The sequence below is a fragment of the Prionailurus viverrinus genome, chromosome D1 (genome assembly GCF_022837055.1).
Source record: "Prionailurus viverrinus isolate Anna chromosome D1, UM_Priviv_1.0, whole genome shotgun sequence".
Classification (NCBI taxonomy): Eukaryota; Metazoa; Chordata; class Mammalia; order Carnivora; family Felidae; genus Prionailurus; species Prionailurus viverrinus.
In genome coordinates, this window is record NC_062570.1 from 39,713,673 (window position 1) to 39,730,981 (window position 17,309).

Sequence of the window (17,309 nt, forward strand, 5' to 3'; positions counted from 1 at the left end):
GATTGGAATATTACCACAGTTATTTTGGTAGCAAAAGCCTGGAAAGACCAAAATGTTCTTCAACTGGTGACTGGATAAATAAACTATGGCATATTCAGACCACATGGCCAGACAACAGAATGAGGAGGTTCTACAGGGGGCAATACAGCACAGTCTCCAAGATACCACATGAAAAAAGCAAATTGCAGATCAGCACGTAAAGTATGATCCCATTTCTGCGTTTTTTTTAAACACTATACACATTTACACATATGCAAAGAAAACATTTGGAAAGTGGCCACGGAAACCATAAAAGTGTAACCGCTGGGCCACGGGCTGAGGCCACAGGCAGGAGTAGGAAGGAGTGAGTTTACTCACCCTCTTTGGTACTTGGGCATGTTTGATTCTATACCTTTTATTTACTTTCATAATAAAAACAAGCTCACATCAGAGCGCCTGGGTGGCTCAGTCGGTTGAGCGTCCGACTTTGGCTCAGGTCATGATCTCACAGTTCGTGGGTTCGAGCCCCACGTCGGGCTCTGTGCTGACAGCTCAGAGCCTGGAGCCTGTTTCAGATTCTGTGTCTCCCTCTCTCTCTGCCCCTCCCCTGTTCGCGCTCTGTCTCTGTCTCAAGAATAAATAAACATTAGAAAAAATTTTTTTAAAAAGCTTTAATAAAAAAAACAAGCTCACATCTTATTTAGAAAAGAGGGTCTAGGCTGTTAGGCAACTGAGGGGCCAAACTTCTCTTCTCATGTGGCTTCTCCCTCTGAAAACATAGCTGCCACCACAAGGTGTGTTGTTCGAGTGAGTTCTCCTCCACGGAGGGGAGGACTGGCGGGGACTGGCGGGGGGACTGGCACCCTGAACAGGGAGCACAGCGCCTGCAGCCTGAGTTGGAGGGAAGGCAGTCACGGCCCAACCTCTCTGGCTTGACAAGTCCCCGCTCAGGCATCGAGACCGAGAACTTGGGCACAGACCCCGTGTGTAAACACTCGGTCTTCTGTGTATCTACCGAGCCTGTGTGTGTCTGCCCCTAAGCAGGCGTTCAACCCTCTTCTGTTCTGTGAGGCAGAAGCCTATTTCCCTGTGCAGGGGAATAGGATAAAAAATCTGGGCGCCTGGGGCTTTGGGGATAGGAGCCCTTAGATTTCCCAGCCTCACTTGCAGCTTGGATGGTCATGTGACACAGTTCTAGCCAATGAGATGTACGCATGTGTCATTCTATGAGACTTCTTCTGGACTCCTCTGGCGCAGACCCTCGCCATTGTTTGCCCTTCCCCCTTTTCATGCCTGAAATGAAGATACGATGACGAGCTTCGGCAGCCATCTTGACAGAATGGGGAAGAAGGTCACGCCCTACAGAAGGGCAAGTGAAAAGCCAAAGGCATCTGGGACCCTGAAGATTGCCAACCTCTGGCTTTCTCTTGAGTAAACCAAAAAATACATTTGAGCGTTTTTCGGGCTTCTGTTAACCAGCAGCTGAATACAAGTCCTAATTGAATAGGGCTGTTCAGAAGGAGGAGGAGGAGGAGGAGGAGGAGGAGGAAGAAGCAGGAGAGAACTGAGTCATCCTCAGGCTGGCTAATTGGCCCCAGAGTAGGAGAGTTACCTGGCTTTATAGCTGACACTGGACCACCCAGGAAGGCAACGACAGAGGAAGAATTAGATATGGAATCACTGGCGTCCTCTGTAGGCTCAGCCTGTTGGGGAAAAGGCTATAAAAAGGTCGTTCATAGGGAGGGCCCTGTCTCCCCAGCAGGGTCGGCAGGGAAAGACGGACGTCTGATTCTCCCCGCTTCTCTACTCTTGGCTCCCAGCCTGCGCGGGAACGCATGCGCGCTCTCACACACACGCAAATGCGTGCTGAGCAAGAGCTCCTGAGCAGGCGCGAGTTGTCTGGCGGAGCCACCCAAACAAGAGGCAAGCGTATCGGAAGGAGGGCGAATGTTTGTTGACTTCCCACAGTACCTATTACATATGCTGCATATTTTAGCACTGACTTGTATGTATTGACTTGCTTTGCACATTCCTGGACGTGTCAGTCTTCCCACATAGGGAGCCGATAGTCACCCCGAGACAGGATCAGGTTTTCTAAAGCAGTAGTTCCCCGATGTCCAGCCATGCATCAGCTGTCTCAGAATTATTTGGGACGTTTGCCAAAAACTCGGGCCCCCAGGCCCCACTTCAGGGCAACTGAATCACACTTTCTGGCGTGGCATCTTTATTTTTCCTAAGTTCACCGAACGATTCTTACGGCGGAACTTTCCAGTGCTTACCCATTCTGATTCTTCTTTCCTCCCAGCAGAAGGGGAGAGCAAAGAGCCTTTGCAGATAGGTGGGGCCACGCGATTTTGGCAAATGGCTGTGAGTGGAAGTGACATGTGTCATTTCTGGGCCGGGGCATTTAATTGCCATTGCAATACCCCCTCACTTCCTCTGCGGCAGGAAAAGCTTACAGTGAAGATAATGAAGCCTCGAGATCCATGCAGCCCCGCTTATTACTTGTCCCAGGAGGACAGTTGTCCTGGAGCCATATGGCCCTGTATGAAGCCGAGTGGGTGAGAAATGTGCCTCTGTGGGGTTAAGCCCCTGAGATCTGGGGGCTGTTTGTTGCTATGGCACAACCTGTCCTATTCTAACCCATGCAGTTCTGAATGTGCAGACAAGTTGGGAAATCACGTCTCTGTAGTACTCAGTACAAAACAAAAACCATAGCAGCTATTTGAAACTAGAACATAATAACTGTTTGAAACCATAGGAACCAGCCAAAGAGGAGAAAATAGGGAGAGATGAAAGTCAGTGAAATCAGTCTTTTTAATGGGTCTGCAGCAAGTTGCTGCTAAGAACGCATTATACATTCGTAACAGTGGGACAGAAGCTCCATCAACGCATGAGTCTGGGAAGGTGCAACCCTTGCCCAAGAAACAAAAGAAGGTGACCTCAAGGAAGCCGTCCACAGAAAGCAGCCTCTGACACAGCTAGAGAGCACTAGTTGGAACGTCTGTGCTCGTGGACTTTATATGATTTACAGTGTAGCCACAGGATGGCCCTGCTGTGAGGGACTGAGCAATCACTACCGCTCAGGCTCATCCTTAACCAACATTCTGACGTTTTGACTCAAACTGAGGAGGTATGTATTTTATGCTGTGAAAAAATCCAGTCGGGCTGGAAAATTTCTCATGAGCAACTGCTTGAAAGACAAAATGAGCATATAGAACATTGGCATTCCCAAGGCCACAGGTAATACCGTGAAGGGAGACGCCTTCCAGGAGCAGGTGAGACTAACCACTGTGAGAAGGAACCTGACTTTGAGAACCATCTAACTGGTGCAGAGATGGGCTTCCAGGTTAGATTCTGAGGAGTTGGTAGCTCACAGCATATGTGCACCTCACCAGCACCTCTGTCTCTGACAACCTGGATCTTTCAGTCAGATTTTTTCCCCCATCCATTCAACTACTGAGCAATTGTTAAACCTCCGTTTTATTTTATTTTTTTAAATTTTTTTAACGTTTTTTGTTTATTTTTGAGACAGAGAGAGACAGAGCATGAAGGGGGAGGAGCAGAGAGAGAGGGAGACACAGAATCGGAAGCAGGCTCCAGGCTCTGAGCCATCAGCCCAGAGCCCGACGCAGGGCTCGAACTCATGGACCGCAAGATCGTGACCCGAGCTGAAGCCGGACGCTCAACCGACTGAGCCACCCAGGCGCCCCATAAACCTCCATTTTAAATGGGACACTACACTAGAAACTGGGACAAAGATGTGTGAATGTCAGTCTCTGCATTCAAGAGGTTTACCATCTGGCTGGGAAGCCAAAACGTAGACAGGAGAGTAAATAGCAACACCCAGTTTTCTATATTGACAGCTGCACCATATAGACCCTGCAGGTGTGAGTGTGTGGAGGGGAGATGGGGTGAAGGGGGGGTGTGGTCAGAGCAGCAGCAGGGGGTGTGGTCAGAGCAAACATGCGAGAGACCATGATGGTCCCAAGAAGGACGAGCAACGTTGTTGCCTGAGCTTGAGAAGGGACATTGAGAAAACAGGACCAGATTGGGGCAAGTGCTACTTGGCAAAGGAAAGGTGATGATGGTGACTATGCACATTCACACTTGGGTGCAGCCACGCCCTCCCTAATTAATGTATTTTAAGCCATCCAATCAATGCGTTCCTCTACACAGTCTCTCACCGTGGTTCCCCCGGCACCACTCAAGTCCTGAGTTCTTCCTTCTCCCACTTCATGTCCCCAGAAGCCCCTCAGGACACACACAGGTGGGCTAAAAACAGATTTCTGCAGTAAAGGGAAAAGAGAGGAGACTTGAATCCCAGCGTCCCTACTTGATGCTGTGAGATCTTGGGGAAGCAACTTCTCTGAACCCCAGTTTCCTTGGCTGAAAACTGGTGACCATGACAGAGCCATCATGAGGAGAAAAGGAGGCGATATGGAGCCCCCTGCAGAGGATCTGGGAGAGGGGGGTGCTCAGTCGGTGGGAGTTATGGCAAAGCTCTAATTAGAAAGAGGGAAACGTGACCATTTTCAGTCTCTTTCCCACAAAACTCCTGCTCCCCAGAGACCCCTCAAGATAGGAGAGCTACCATGATGGCTAGCATTTCTTGCACGCAAACCCACAGTGCCAGGCACCACTTCTGAGCACATTCACGGACCCCATGTCATCTGAGCCTCCTGATCCCCTCCTCCCCAGAGTGGGCTGATAATGGCTTCCAGAGACGAGTCCCAGTCCTGATTCCCTTATTCGGAAAAAGAGTCTTTGCAGATGTGATCAAGTTAAGGATTTTGAGATGAGGAGAAAGATGAGACACACATAGAGAAAGTGATCGGAAAAGGGAGGCAGAAGCCGGAGCCATGGCACCTTGGCACAAGGATCGCCAGCAGCTCCTACCAGAAGCTGGAAAAGTCAGTAAATGGATTCTCTTTTAAGCCTCCAGAGGGACTGTGTCCCTGCCAACATCTTTATTTCAGACTTCTGCCTCCAGAAGTAGGATAGAACACGTTTCTGTTGTTTTAAGCCACCTAGTTTGTGATAATTTGTTACGGCAGCCACAGGGAACTCGTATGCCCCCAAAGCAAGTGCTATCATTATCCCCATTTTAATGATGAGCATGTTGAGGCAACGAGAGATTCAGATACTCTGTTGGTGAAACAAGAACTGTAAGCTTGTCAGATGATGCCGGAGCACACTTCCCCAGCCAGCCAGGCTGCCTTGGCATCTCTGTTAGACCACTGCTGGACTACACTTGGCTAGGGAAACCCACCCTGGGACTCCTGGTCCCCCTGACCTGAGACAGGACATCTGTCACCCCACTGCATGGCATAAAAACCTTTTATGATAATGCCTGGAACCTAGTGAGGGTGCAGTGACGGTTAGCAACTATATTGTCTGTGAGTTCTCTTAAATCCCACTAACCAGGCCTTGGAACGCCCCCTATCTGGAGGCGGGAAAAGGCAGAGGGGGACCGAGAGGGTGTTTGTGATGGATGGGAAGGAAACAGGGAGAAATGGGGTAAGGGAAGGTTGGCAGGGACTGCCTGCTGCCTTGCAATGTTTATGCTCCCCTCCTTCTGAGTAACAGAATCAAAGTCTGCTTTCACTCAGAAAGAAAAACACAAAACTAAAAGCCTGTATTTATGAGCCCCCTTTGTGGCTTTGGGTATCCAGTGAGATGTACATAGAACTGACTGTCTGGGGTTTCCATGAGAGCCCTTTAAAGGGCTAATAGGATAATACAGCAGGAATTTTGTACCCTTTTTACCTTTTCCCTTCCTCTCTTCCTTCCTGGAACATAGACATGAGGGCTGGAGTTTCAGCAGCCATACTGTGACCATGAACTACCTTAAGGAATCAAGTCACATGCTAAGGATCGTGGGTTATCCAGACGGCTAACAGACGCATGAAAAAATGTTCGACATCACTCATCATCAGAGAAATACAAATCAAAACCGCAATGAGATACCACCTCACACCTGTCAGGATGAACAACATTAATAACTCAGGCAACAACAGATGCTGGCGAGGATGTGGAGAAAGAGGATCTCTTTTGCACTGCTGGTGGGAATGCAAACTGGTGCAGCCACTCTGGAAAACAGTATGGAGGTTCCTCAGAAAGTTGAAAATGGAACTACCCTATGATGCAGCAATTACACTACTAGGTATTTATCCAAGGGATACGGGCGTGCTGTTTCGAAGGGGCACATGCATTCTAATGTTTACAGCAGCACTATCAACAATAGCCAAAGTATGGAAGGAGCGCAAATGTCCATCGACAGATGAATGGATAAAGAAGATGTGGTATCTATATACAATGGAGTACTACTCGGCAATCAAAAAGAATGAAATCTTGCCATTTACAACAACGTGGATGGAACTAAAGTGTATTATGCTAAGCGAAATCGGTCAGAGAGAGACAAATATCATATGGCTTCACTCACATGGAATTTAAGATACAAAACAGATGAACACAAGGGAAGCAAAAATAATATAAAAACAGGCAGGGGGCAAAACATAAGAGGCTCTTCAACATACAGAACCAACTGAGGGTTGCTGGAGGGGTTGTGGGTGGAGGGATGGGCTAAATGGGTGAGGGGCATTAAGGAGGACACTGGTTGGGATGAGCCCTGGGTGTTATATGTAGAGGATGAATCACTGAAATCTGCTCCTGAAATCATTATTGCACTATATGCTAACTAACTTGGATGGGGTTTGAGCAGTGGTCAGCCTCATTCATGGCCAAGGATGGGCTCTGCCTGTGAGTTAGCACCCATGAAAACCCCCACGTTACTGGGAAGAAAAATCCTGCATGTGTGTTGGTTGCCTAATGAGGTCTTTGGTGAGAATTGCAGCTTTAAATAAGGTGACCCCACTCTGGTTCCATTAAAGACAAGGCTTTACCACCGAAGCACAGGTACACCTTAATTAAGCGCTTTATGAGCCCGAACAGGACGGGCACGAATGGATCAAATGCTGACACCATCCCCAGGCAAATCAAAGGAGCCCGGTGTCCCCATTAGGCCCAAAGGGGAACAGGGGAAATATATTCATCTGGATAAAATATTTCTAAATAGAATATAACTCCTAAATTTAGTGCTTTCTAGGAAATATTAGTGCCTACAGTCTCTGTTGTATTTCTGAACTCTATGATTAAGCAGAGGTACCAAGAAGGGAAGTGAAATTGTACCATCTGACTTCTATGGAGTCTTGGAAAAAATGATGTCAGTGTATTTCCCATTTTATCCTTATGAATCAGGATTTATTAGGCTCTTGGCGCTGCCTAATTTTGGTTTCCAAGCTTTTTTCACATCACTGAAACTTTGGCACTCACCATCCTATCCCCCTAATTTTCCCCATCCTCGTAATCAAAGATCAAGCAACCCAATAACTAAATTGACAAAGGGGTTAGTTTTTACTTTAATGATTCCAAAGGAATAGCCTTGTGTTCAGTCCTCCATAAACCACTGTCACCAGCGAAGCTCTGTGTGGGTGAGGGGCATTATTACATATACTCTAGGCCTTCCTCTGAGCCATCATGGCACTTTTCTTTCAGCTGCAGAGGGGACCAGTATACCTCGAACACCCACACAGCAATGCAGGGAGAAGAAAACGCTGTGTCCCAGGCTTAAGAAAGACACCAAGCTCCGTGAACGGTGAGGAAGGAAACAGATCAGAATAAGCCAGGGTTGCAGGGAAATATCTTTGCATAAAAAAGTGGAGATAGTTCTTAAAGAACAGGGGGAAAATAGATAGAGAAAGAAAAACATAGAATATTTCAAAATTTGTCACACATCCGCACTCTCAGATCTTCTCCAACTCTGATTCCTAGACTGAATGTATGCAAATCTTCTCTCTTTCACCATTGGGAAAATCTTTCTAGAACCAGTGAGCCAAGTAAGACATTTCTCATTCGGTTTCAAAAATTATTTTTGATTCCTTACAATTACGCTTCTCAAGTGATTTTAGGGATTATAGTTCAACTACTGGTTATACAAATTAGGGAAATTGATGTTCAGAGAGATGATGTGAGATGTTCAAGGTTTCACAGCAAGCTGGGGGCAGAGCAAGGACTGGAAGTGAGGTCTCCTGATTCCTATGTCAGAATCCTTCCACTCAAAGTGGGACCTAGACCCCTGGCTCTCCTGGACCCCTAAATATCAGGCATTTGTCTGGATCTGAATATCTTCAACAGCAGACTGTCCTCAGAAGTGCAGGAGGCTGAGTGAGAGGCATGGTCACAGTATCCAAGATGACTCCTTGCTTCTGGGGAAATGGCACAAAATAGAATATGCGTACTGAACTCCCTATGCCCCACGATTGTGGCATCTTCACACGTGACACCTGTGGCAGCTGTGACACATGTGAATCATGACATGTGTCCTGTGTTCTTCAAGCAAGAGTCAGCAGCCCACTCCAAGTGTTCCCTCTCAGGGGCTTGCCCTGGGCCACCTGTCACACCGGTGGCCTCTGGACACGATTGCTAATAAAAGCCGGTATACACTGTGTAACCCAGGCTCCCCCTTAAGCGTCAGGAAGCCGCCCTGCACAAACACCCCCCCTTTACCCATGAGAAGGAAATATCTGGGGACTTCGGCATGACGTCTAGAAAGCCAGCTGTGCCTGAAGGGCAAGAGTCCTCTCCTGGGGGGCCACAGCATTTGTTAAACCACCCCACTCTAAACTGATACCGAACCATGACTTAGCCATGCCTTATTTTTTTTCTTTTTCACCATAATTATTTTCAAACACTTTATGGTATGTTCTTCAAAGCACCATCTTCTGGCTGAAATGATCAACAGAGTCCCTAATGTCTTCCCACACTCCGCTTTAGTGGAAATAGCATTGCAGTATTTGGGTATTTAAAGTACTTTGGGTTTTTGAATGAACCCAGGTAACCGGTTTGGCCACAATATCTCTCTGGGAAGAGTAACCCATGGGACTAAACCTACCTTTGGTAAGAATTGGGACTTTCTAGAAAGTTCCTTCTGCTGGAATCCCCGGCTGCCATCAAAGCTGAGTTTAATTCAGCGGGAGAGGATTACCTTTACCAAGAAGCAGGTTGTATGGTAAAAAAAAAAAAAAAAAATACGAGCTCTGGAGCAATGTTGAGTTTGGTGCTGCCTTCACTCTGTAAACTCCAGCAATACTTAACCTCGGAACCTCAGTTCTCAGTTTGTAAAATGGGAGTAATAACATTTGCAAGCAATAATGAATTGAAAGCCTCTGGTGAGGGGCACCTGGGTGGCTCAGTTGGTTAAGCGTCCGACTTCGTCTCAGGTCATGATCTCACAGTTTGTGAGTTCGAGCTCCGCATTGGGCTCTATGCTGCCAGCCCAGAGCCTGCTTCGGATTCTGTGTTTCCCTCTCTCTCTGCCCCTCCCCCACTAGTACTCTGTTTCTCTCTCTCTCTCAAAAATAAATTAAAAGAGAAGAAAGAAAGAAAGAAAGGTCAGTCAGTCTCTGGTGAAATTCCTCGGTCAGAATAAATGCTCGCAAACAGTTCTGCTGACATTTTAGGAGAAAGATAGACTTCTAAGCTTTTTACTCAACCATGTGGAAAGGCAATCCAATATCACGTCGTGCTTAAAGACTATATTCACTACGCTCCGTGCACACGTTTTGAACAGTCTCATGTTCAATAGCCACTCACAATGACAATTTCCCATTGAGTTCTTTTTGAGGACAGCAGAGCTCTATTTTGGGAAAGGTTACTGGCAGTTAGGGTAACCTCTCGCTCCCATATCCATTTGTCACAGTAAACACTACCACAACCAACGATCAGCAGATACGAGATTGAAGGAAGTCAAGAGCTCTCTGTGGAAACAGCCCCCTGGACATTAAGTTTCCTGGTTCAAGGCTTTAGGAAGATCCTTTCTCGGCATCCTGGCTGGCATGAGTTTTACCCTTCTCTAACCAAACATGACTAGGCCACCTTTGTATTGTTAGAAAACCCGGAAGATGTGTGTCTAAGCCAACTGGCTCTTTGGTCTTTCCTCAAGGCAGGGGGACTTCTTGGGAGCCTTGTTGGGAGGTCTTTCCTCAAGCCTTAAAGACTTGTTGGGAGACCCCATGGTATTCCTGAATGTTAGCGACTAACTTCATCCTTAGAAAGTAGAACTTGGATGTTGAGCGTACTGAGCTCTGCCTATCAGAAAGAAGCCAGTATGTCTGTATATCCAACAGTGGTTGCCAGAACATCTCATAAGATGTTCTAAGAACCATGAAGTTGAAAGTATGAATTACAGCTTCTAAAGCCGGGAGCTAATTTCAGAGGGAGCTCCAGGGAACAAATAAGAGATATAAGACACTGGACCCTGAGAGAGAGAGGAAGGGTGAGGGCTATTTTCTGCAAAAAAATTAAAAATCAGAGAAATACAACACTCTGATACCATCTTACCCAGCTATGCCACAGGCCTGGGGACTAGAATATTTCTCTGAGGTGGCTGTAACAAACCTTTCACCAGTGAAAAAGCCATTTCTAAAAGCCTCAGGGAAACTCTTAAAATAGCAGCCAAATCTATTGTAACTGCCCCTCTTTAAAAAAAATTTTTTTTTAAGTTTATTTTTGAGACAGAGAGAGACAGAGCATGAACGGGGGAGGGTCAGAGAGAGAGGGAGACACAGAATCGGAAGCAGGCTCCAGGCTCTGAGCCATCAGCCCAGAGCCCGACGCGGGGCTCGAACTCACGGACCGTGAGATCGTGACCTGAGCCGAAGTCAGACGCTCAACCGACTGAGCCACCCAGGCGCCCCAGCCCCTCTTTTAAATGTTGCAAAAGAAAAACAAAACATAACTACCTATGGCATATTTTACTTATCTCCAGTCTTCATTCCAAAAATAAAAACTTAGAGAACACTGTATTTTAACAGTAAAGAATTCATAAAAGTTCTCAAATGCTCATCCCAAGGGTTGCTGTTAATTTTTTTTTTAACATACTGAGCCCAGAACCCCCTGGAAGTCCCTAGTAGTGCTCAGCGAAAATGGTCCTTTTATAGAGTGAGCCATTATTGAAAACATCTGGTTGTGTAGCGAGTGCTTCACAGAGAAGGCTGTGAATAGACAGCTCAACAAATAGGTAGGGCTAAGAATGTCGACATTACATACCCACCCTTGTGAGGGCCCTCCAGACCAACACAAAACCCCTTCACTTGGTTTAGATCAACCCCTCCCCATTATAACCACCCAAGGACTATAACCTCCATGCAGAGGCAAGAAAAAAGCCAAACCTAGGAGTCTACGGGAACCCCAACTTTACTCACTTGTCTTCTGAAAAGCTTTCCCCAGTAATAACGTTCTTTCCTTGGGGCACATAGTTCCAGTATTCTTCCACAATCCCAAGGTGGTATGTTCTGGTAACTGCACCAACCAGCCCAGACAGACCCAGGAATGTGAAGAGAAAGACGCAGTCAGCCTGCTGCTTCCGAGGCATTTGTGGATGTAACTCAGGCAAGCAGCCTGCACAGGAGGCAGCCCAGCCTGTCCCTCCCCCTCACTTGAAGCTAATTATAAATAAGGAATGAACGAGGCCCAGCTCCTCCCCCTTAGGTGGCTTGGGGTTGGGACAGAGACTGACAACTTGTGTAAGTAGCTCGAACAATGAGGGGAGTTCGATGATGACAAAACGTTTGCCTGCCATCCAGGAAATGTGTAGCTGGCTTATTTATTCAGCACCCAAGCCAAACAGGCCTGTTTCTGTAAGTTTTGGTGCACGGCTGTGACATTAGTCATTCATCTTTGCCAGGAATGGGAGTGCAACAAGTTGGGCTAATGGGTTTCCTCCCTTCTTCCTCGTTTTTTCTCCACACCTATTATAGGAACATATTAAAATCTGGAAACTGGGCTGGCCTGAGTGGACCATCAGGAAAGTTCCTGAGCACTAAAGAAAGCTTCATCTCTGATGGGAGGGCAGAGGGAGTGATGTAATCCCCCTCCGCCATCTCCAACTTGTTTTATGAGGCTACATGAAACAATCAACTCACATCATAAAGTTTATAACAACATTGTAAAACCTCACTAATTCTCCATTTGGTCATGCACCATCTCCCCCAAATTCTCTCAAATCTTACCAGCAAAAACGAGGAGCTCAATTACTCAGTTCAGCCAAAATTTTAGAGGTCATCACCCTCAGTGAGCTGCCTTTGTAAGGATGAATGAAAATGCTGCAGGAGGAGGACCGTTCAGGCACATGAAGATAAAATTCTGTAGCAGGTGTCTGAGTCAAAAAGGCGAAGGGAGTACTTACTCTTCTGTGTGCTCTAATCTGTGACCTAGAATCTTGACAGAGACCTTGTCCAACCCTGGAGGAGAGCCAATCTGATCGCCATGAAGAGTTGCTCTGGAGGCAGCAGCCATGGAATAAGAAGACAGTCTTCTGGCTTGGCTTTGAGATTGGCAGATCTGTGTTTGAATCCTGTCCCACCACATAGTGGCATTGAAGAATCACTCGCCCTCTCTAAGCCTGGATCTATAAAACAGGGATGGAGGGACTGCTAAGGAGATTTAAAGGATGACAGAGCAGCAAATCTAGATGATCTTGGGTTTGATGATGAGCTTGTCGATACAACACCAGAGGCATAGTGCATGAAAGAAACAACTGCTGAGCTAGACTCAAAAAGTAAAAATTCCTGCTCCGTGAAAGTTGCTGCCAAGTGAATGAGAACAGAAACTCCAGACTAGGAAATATTTTGCCAAAAGACATCTGATAAAGGACTGTTATCCAACATATACAAAAACTTTTAAAAACTCAGCAACAAGAAAACAAACAACCTGATTTTAAAAATGGGTAAAAGGTCTCAAGAGACACCCCATCAGAGAAGATACACAGATGGAAAATAAGCATAGGAAAAGATGCTCCACATCACATGCTATCAGGGAAATGCAAATTAAAGCAACAATGAGATACCACTACGCAACTATTAGAATGGCCAAAATCTGGAACACTGACTACACCAAATGCTGCGTGTGAAGCAACAGGAACACTCATTCATTGCTGGTGGGAATGCAGAATGATACGGCCACTTGGGAAGACATTTTGGCACTTTCTTACGGAACTAAACATACGAATGGAACATTCTCCAGAATTGAGTACATGAATAGGCCACAAAACGGATCTCAAGAAACTCAAAAAGATTTTTTTAAAAAACCTAAATATACAGCACACATTAAATATCTTACAGGTTTATTTCTCAATTATACCTCAACAAAACAAACAAACAAAACCTCTTCCCATATGACGCAGCAGTTATGCTCTTGGATATTTACCCAAAGGACTTGAAAACTTATGTCCATACAAAAACCTTCACATGAATGGTTACAACAGCTTTATTCATAATCGTCCAACCTTGGAAGCAACCAAGATGTCCTTCAGTAGGTTAGTAAGTAAATAAACTATGGCACATCCCAACACTGGAATATTATGCAGCATTAAAAGGAAACAAGCTAATATTCTATACGAATATTATAAAATATAAGAATTATTATATTATATAATTTATATTATATTATATACTATATTATATATAATATTATAGAATATAAGAAAATATTATATAAGATATTATAATGATAGATCCATGTCATTATACATTTGTCTAAACCCATAGAAAGCACAACACCCAGCGTGAACCCTAATGTAAACTATGGACTTTGGGTGATGTGTCAATGTGATTCATCAGTTATAACAACTGAACCATGATGGTGGGGGATGTGGATAATAGGGAAAGCTAAGCATGTGTGGGAAAGCTCTGTACCTTCTGCTCAACATTTCTGTGAACCTACAACCACTCTAAAAAAGACAATCTATGTTAAAAAATATATATTTAAAACGATGTCTGCAAAGTTCCTATCATGGCTCCAGCATAGAGTAGGTGTGCAATAAATGTTCAGTTCGTTCTTCCCCATCCACACCCCCTTAAGAGAGACTCCCTCAGCCTCTGTGATGACAGAAGGCCATCTCCAATCTTCTGCTTTCTTCCCAGGAGTCCCATCCACCATATCTCTCACAAGCCTCAGGTAAGAGAGTCCCTTTTCTTTAAATTATAGATACCTCAGAGATGTGCTGCAGCATGAGTTTTGAATTAACATCCATATTAGCTGATAAAATACATGCTGAGTATTCTGTTTCATAACCAGACTCTTAACATCTTGGCCATATTGATTTGTTTTTACGTCAAGACACTTACAGAGTAATTGCCATAGCACATTTCCCTTTAACTGAAATCTACTCTTCAATATGCATTTGGAAGCTTTGCGTGAGTTTGTCACTAATAGCTACTACAGAGGAAGGACTCAGAGGGTGAATCTGAGCATGGCCTCAAGAGAAATAGGGCTTCAGGAGTTCTTGGAATCTGGATATGTCTTGGGCCAAATAGCTTTGTGTTTATACCCTAGAGAAGCAGATTATTTTTTTCTTCCTTCCTTCCTTCCTCCCTTTCCTTCCTTTCTTTCTTTCTTTCTTTCTTTCTTTCTTTCTTTCACCTAAGTGGTAGAGGGAGAGAGAGAACCCCAAGCAGGCTCCATGCCCAGCACGGAGCCCAATGCAGGACTCGCTCTCACAACCCTGAGATCCTAACCCAAGCCGAAATCAAGAGAGATGCTCAACCAACTGAGCCACTCAGGCACCCCAGAAGCAGATTATTTTAGGTCAAACAGGCTTGATGTGGCATCAAAAAATTCATTAGGATATAGTCCACCGCAATTGGGAGGGGGGGGGGTTGGGCAGAAGAAACAGAGGTATAAGTGGCACAGATCAAAAACACAAAAGAGTTAACTTTCCTACCTGGGACACTGAATGCATGCGATTGAGTCCCTGAGGAAGGCATCACCTAACTTCTGATTCACACCAAGGCTTGACAGAGGATACAAGAGACCCGAAGCCCCAGAGTTCCGGCAGCGGACCGGGGCATTCAATCTGTCTGGAGCTAAGAGTGTGGTTCCCGAGGGGCAAAAGAGACAGGGAAACAGTTTACTGAAAGCAGTGAAATCGCATCTGGAAAACACTCTGAAATTCTTCTTTACCCTGGGACAACGAAGATGCTCAGCAAGGAACTAAATTGCATAAGAACTAGAAGAAAGGGAAGTAACTGGTGTAAGTGAATGCAGTGTTCCTATGACACTCATTTCTGAGAACCCAAAGTTAAATACAAGACGTGGTGGGCAGTGTCTGGCGTTTGACTAGGAAATCTGTGAGTGATAACACTGACATGTATTTTCAACTCCCTTGGACACAAATCATACATAAATAAAGCAGAGAAACCCAGTGTCTATAGAGCATTGACTGTGTGAGATAACAGTCCATTATTTCCTCAATACACTCACCAGGTTTGAGACACGGCCAATTTGATGGCATGCATTGATAGAAGAGAAAGATAGTCTTGCATCAAGTCAGATTTCTCTGAAACAGAGTACAGGATATTCCAACAACAAAACCGTTCATGGGAGAAACCAATTCAGAGAAATAGTATTCTAGCTAGCCTTAGCTGAGGTGTCATTTTAAATAATAAAGGGTCAAAGACAAAGATGGCTATCCCACTCTTTATTTTTTTCTATAAATATTTTTTCTATAAATTTCTATAAATAAACCAGTTACAATATGACAATGGAAAATGTATTTTTTATTAATAGAATTTATTGTCAAATTGGCTTCCATACAACACCCAGTGCTCATCCCAATAGGTGCCCTCCTCAATGCCCATCACCCACGCTCCTCTCCCTCCCACCCTCCCATCCACCCTCAGTTTGTTTTCTGTATTTAAGAGTCTCATGGTTTGCCTCCCTCCCTCCCTCTCTGTTTGTAACTAGTTTTCCCCCTCCCCTTCCCCCATGGTCTTCTGTTAAGTTTCTCAAGATCCACATATGAGTGAAAACATAGGATATCTGTCCTTCTCTGGCTTTGTGTGCGTTTTGGGAACTACATTAAATATTCCTTAAGTGATTCTTCATATCCTAAACTCGGATTGAAAATTCCCATCAGTCTTACTCCCCTGCCAGGTTGTGGCTCTCGGGCTTCATCAGGACCCTCAGTTCCTGGACGGCACCTCATTATTTCTCACCTGGAATTCTACAGCTTCCTAACCATTCTGCCTGAGGCCAGAGTGACCTTCCTGAATGCAGATAGCAGCACACCCCCCCACTGCTTCAGACTTTTCAGTTGCTCCTGTGGCCTTCAGGATAAGGCTGACAGCTTTGACTTGACTTTCAAGGCTGGTCCTGATCTGACTCCTGGGGACTGGGACCTCTCCTCAACACTTCATCCATGCTCTGATGATGATCGTGATCATGGCAACGAGTGCGCCCTTCATTTGTGCTTCTGTCAAGGCTCTGTGGGTGCCTCTGCCATTGCACTTATCACACACATGGTAATCACCTGTTTGTCCGTCTGCCTTCCCACACAAATACTCAGCACGGGCTCCTTATGGGCAGGGACTGGGCCTTGCTCCTATTTGTGTTCCCTGTGTCTGCTGTTAAATGGTGAACCAATGCATGGGTGAATGAATGATTGGATGCTTAGCGATATGTACCCCAGGTGTATTGTGCAGTGGTTTCCATACAAAGCCCTCTCCATGCACCATCTCATTTAATTAGTAAAACAACCCTATTAAGGGTGCACCATTTTCATCCCTGTTTTCCAAATGAGGAAACTCTAAAGTTAGAAAGGTGAGGTGATTTGCTCAGTGCCCCACAGCTGGTGAACAGCAGAGTTCTGTGAGACTCCGAAGCCAGTATTCCTACCCAGTTCACTCAGACTGAGAACAGGAGGGGGGTGCCCCAGCGATCATGGTGACCTGCTTCATACCGAGTGGGACCCGTTCTCTGTAAGGAAACATGAGCCCGACCTGTCCATTGGAAAAGGATCCCAAGATGCGCCTCCAGCCCCATCCATGCACCCCCGACAGCCCAGGTAAAGTCCTAATTTGTTATAGAACATTGAAAACACCCAGACATATACCATTCTGCTTCATTCCCCCATCTTAGATCCCGACCCTCCAGCAACTCCATTTCTCACCCCCACTGAATTCTTTCTCATCCTCCAAACCCTCTTAAGCTCTTTGTCTCTGAAGCCTTCCTTGGTTGCTGCCACAAGCACCACGCCTTTCCTCCCAGGCCACAGCATAAGCCACTCCCTCCGATGTGCTTCCTCTGGACACGGTGCGCATACAATATTCTAATAACACTGTTTATAATATTGTTTGCTTATGTGTCGGTCTTCCTTACTAGTCTCTAAACTCCTAGACAGCAATGTCCAACCAGCCCTTAATACCTCTCTCACACTACACGTGAGGTATCAAGGAAAGAACCTGCAGTTCAGGGACTAGCTCCAGCCTCCA

The 17,309-nt window shown here is 45.7% G+C and overlaps 1 protein-coding gene across 2 annotated transcripts in view; it reads right to left on the reverse strand.

The window, feature by feature from the left end:
* The window catches only part of HEPHL1 (hephaestin like 1), an 81,907-nt gene extending 70,494 nt beyond the window's left edge, over nt 1-11,413 (reverse strand). For both annotated transcript variants that reach the window (XR_007144940.1, XM_047823894.1), the window contains exon 1: nt 11,244-11,413. Coding sequence is in view for 1 of the 2 variants with exons in the window: in XM_047823894.1 (XP_047679850.1) it covers nt 11,244-11,413 (170 nt within the window). In the remaining variant the exon portion in view is untranslated. The remainder of the gene's footprint in view (nt 1-11,243) is intronic.
* Nucleotides 11,414-17,309: the final 5,896 nt, after the last annotated feature.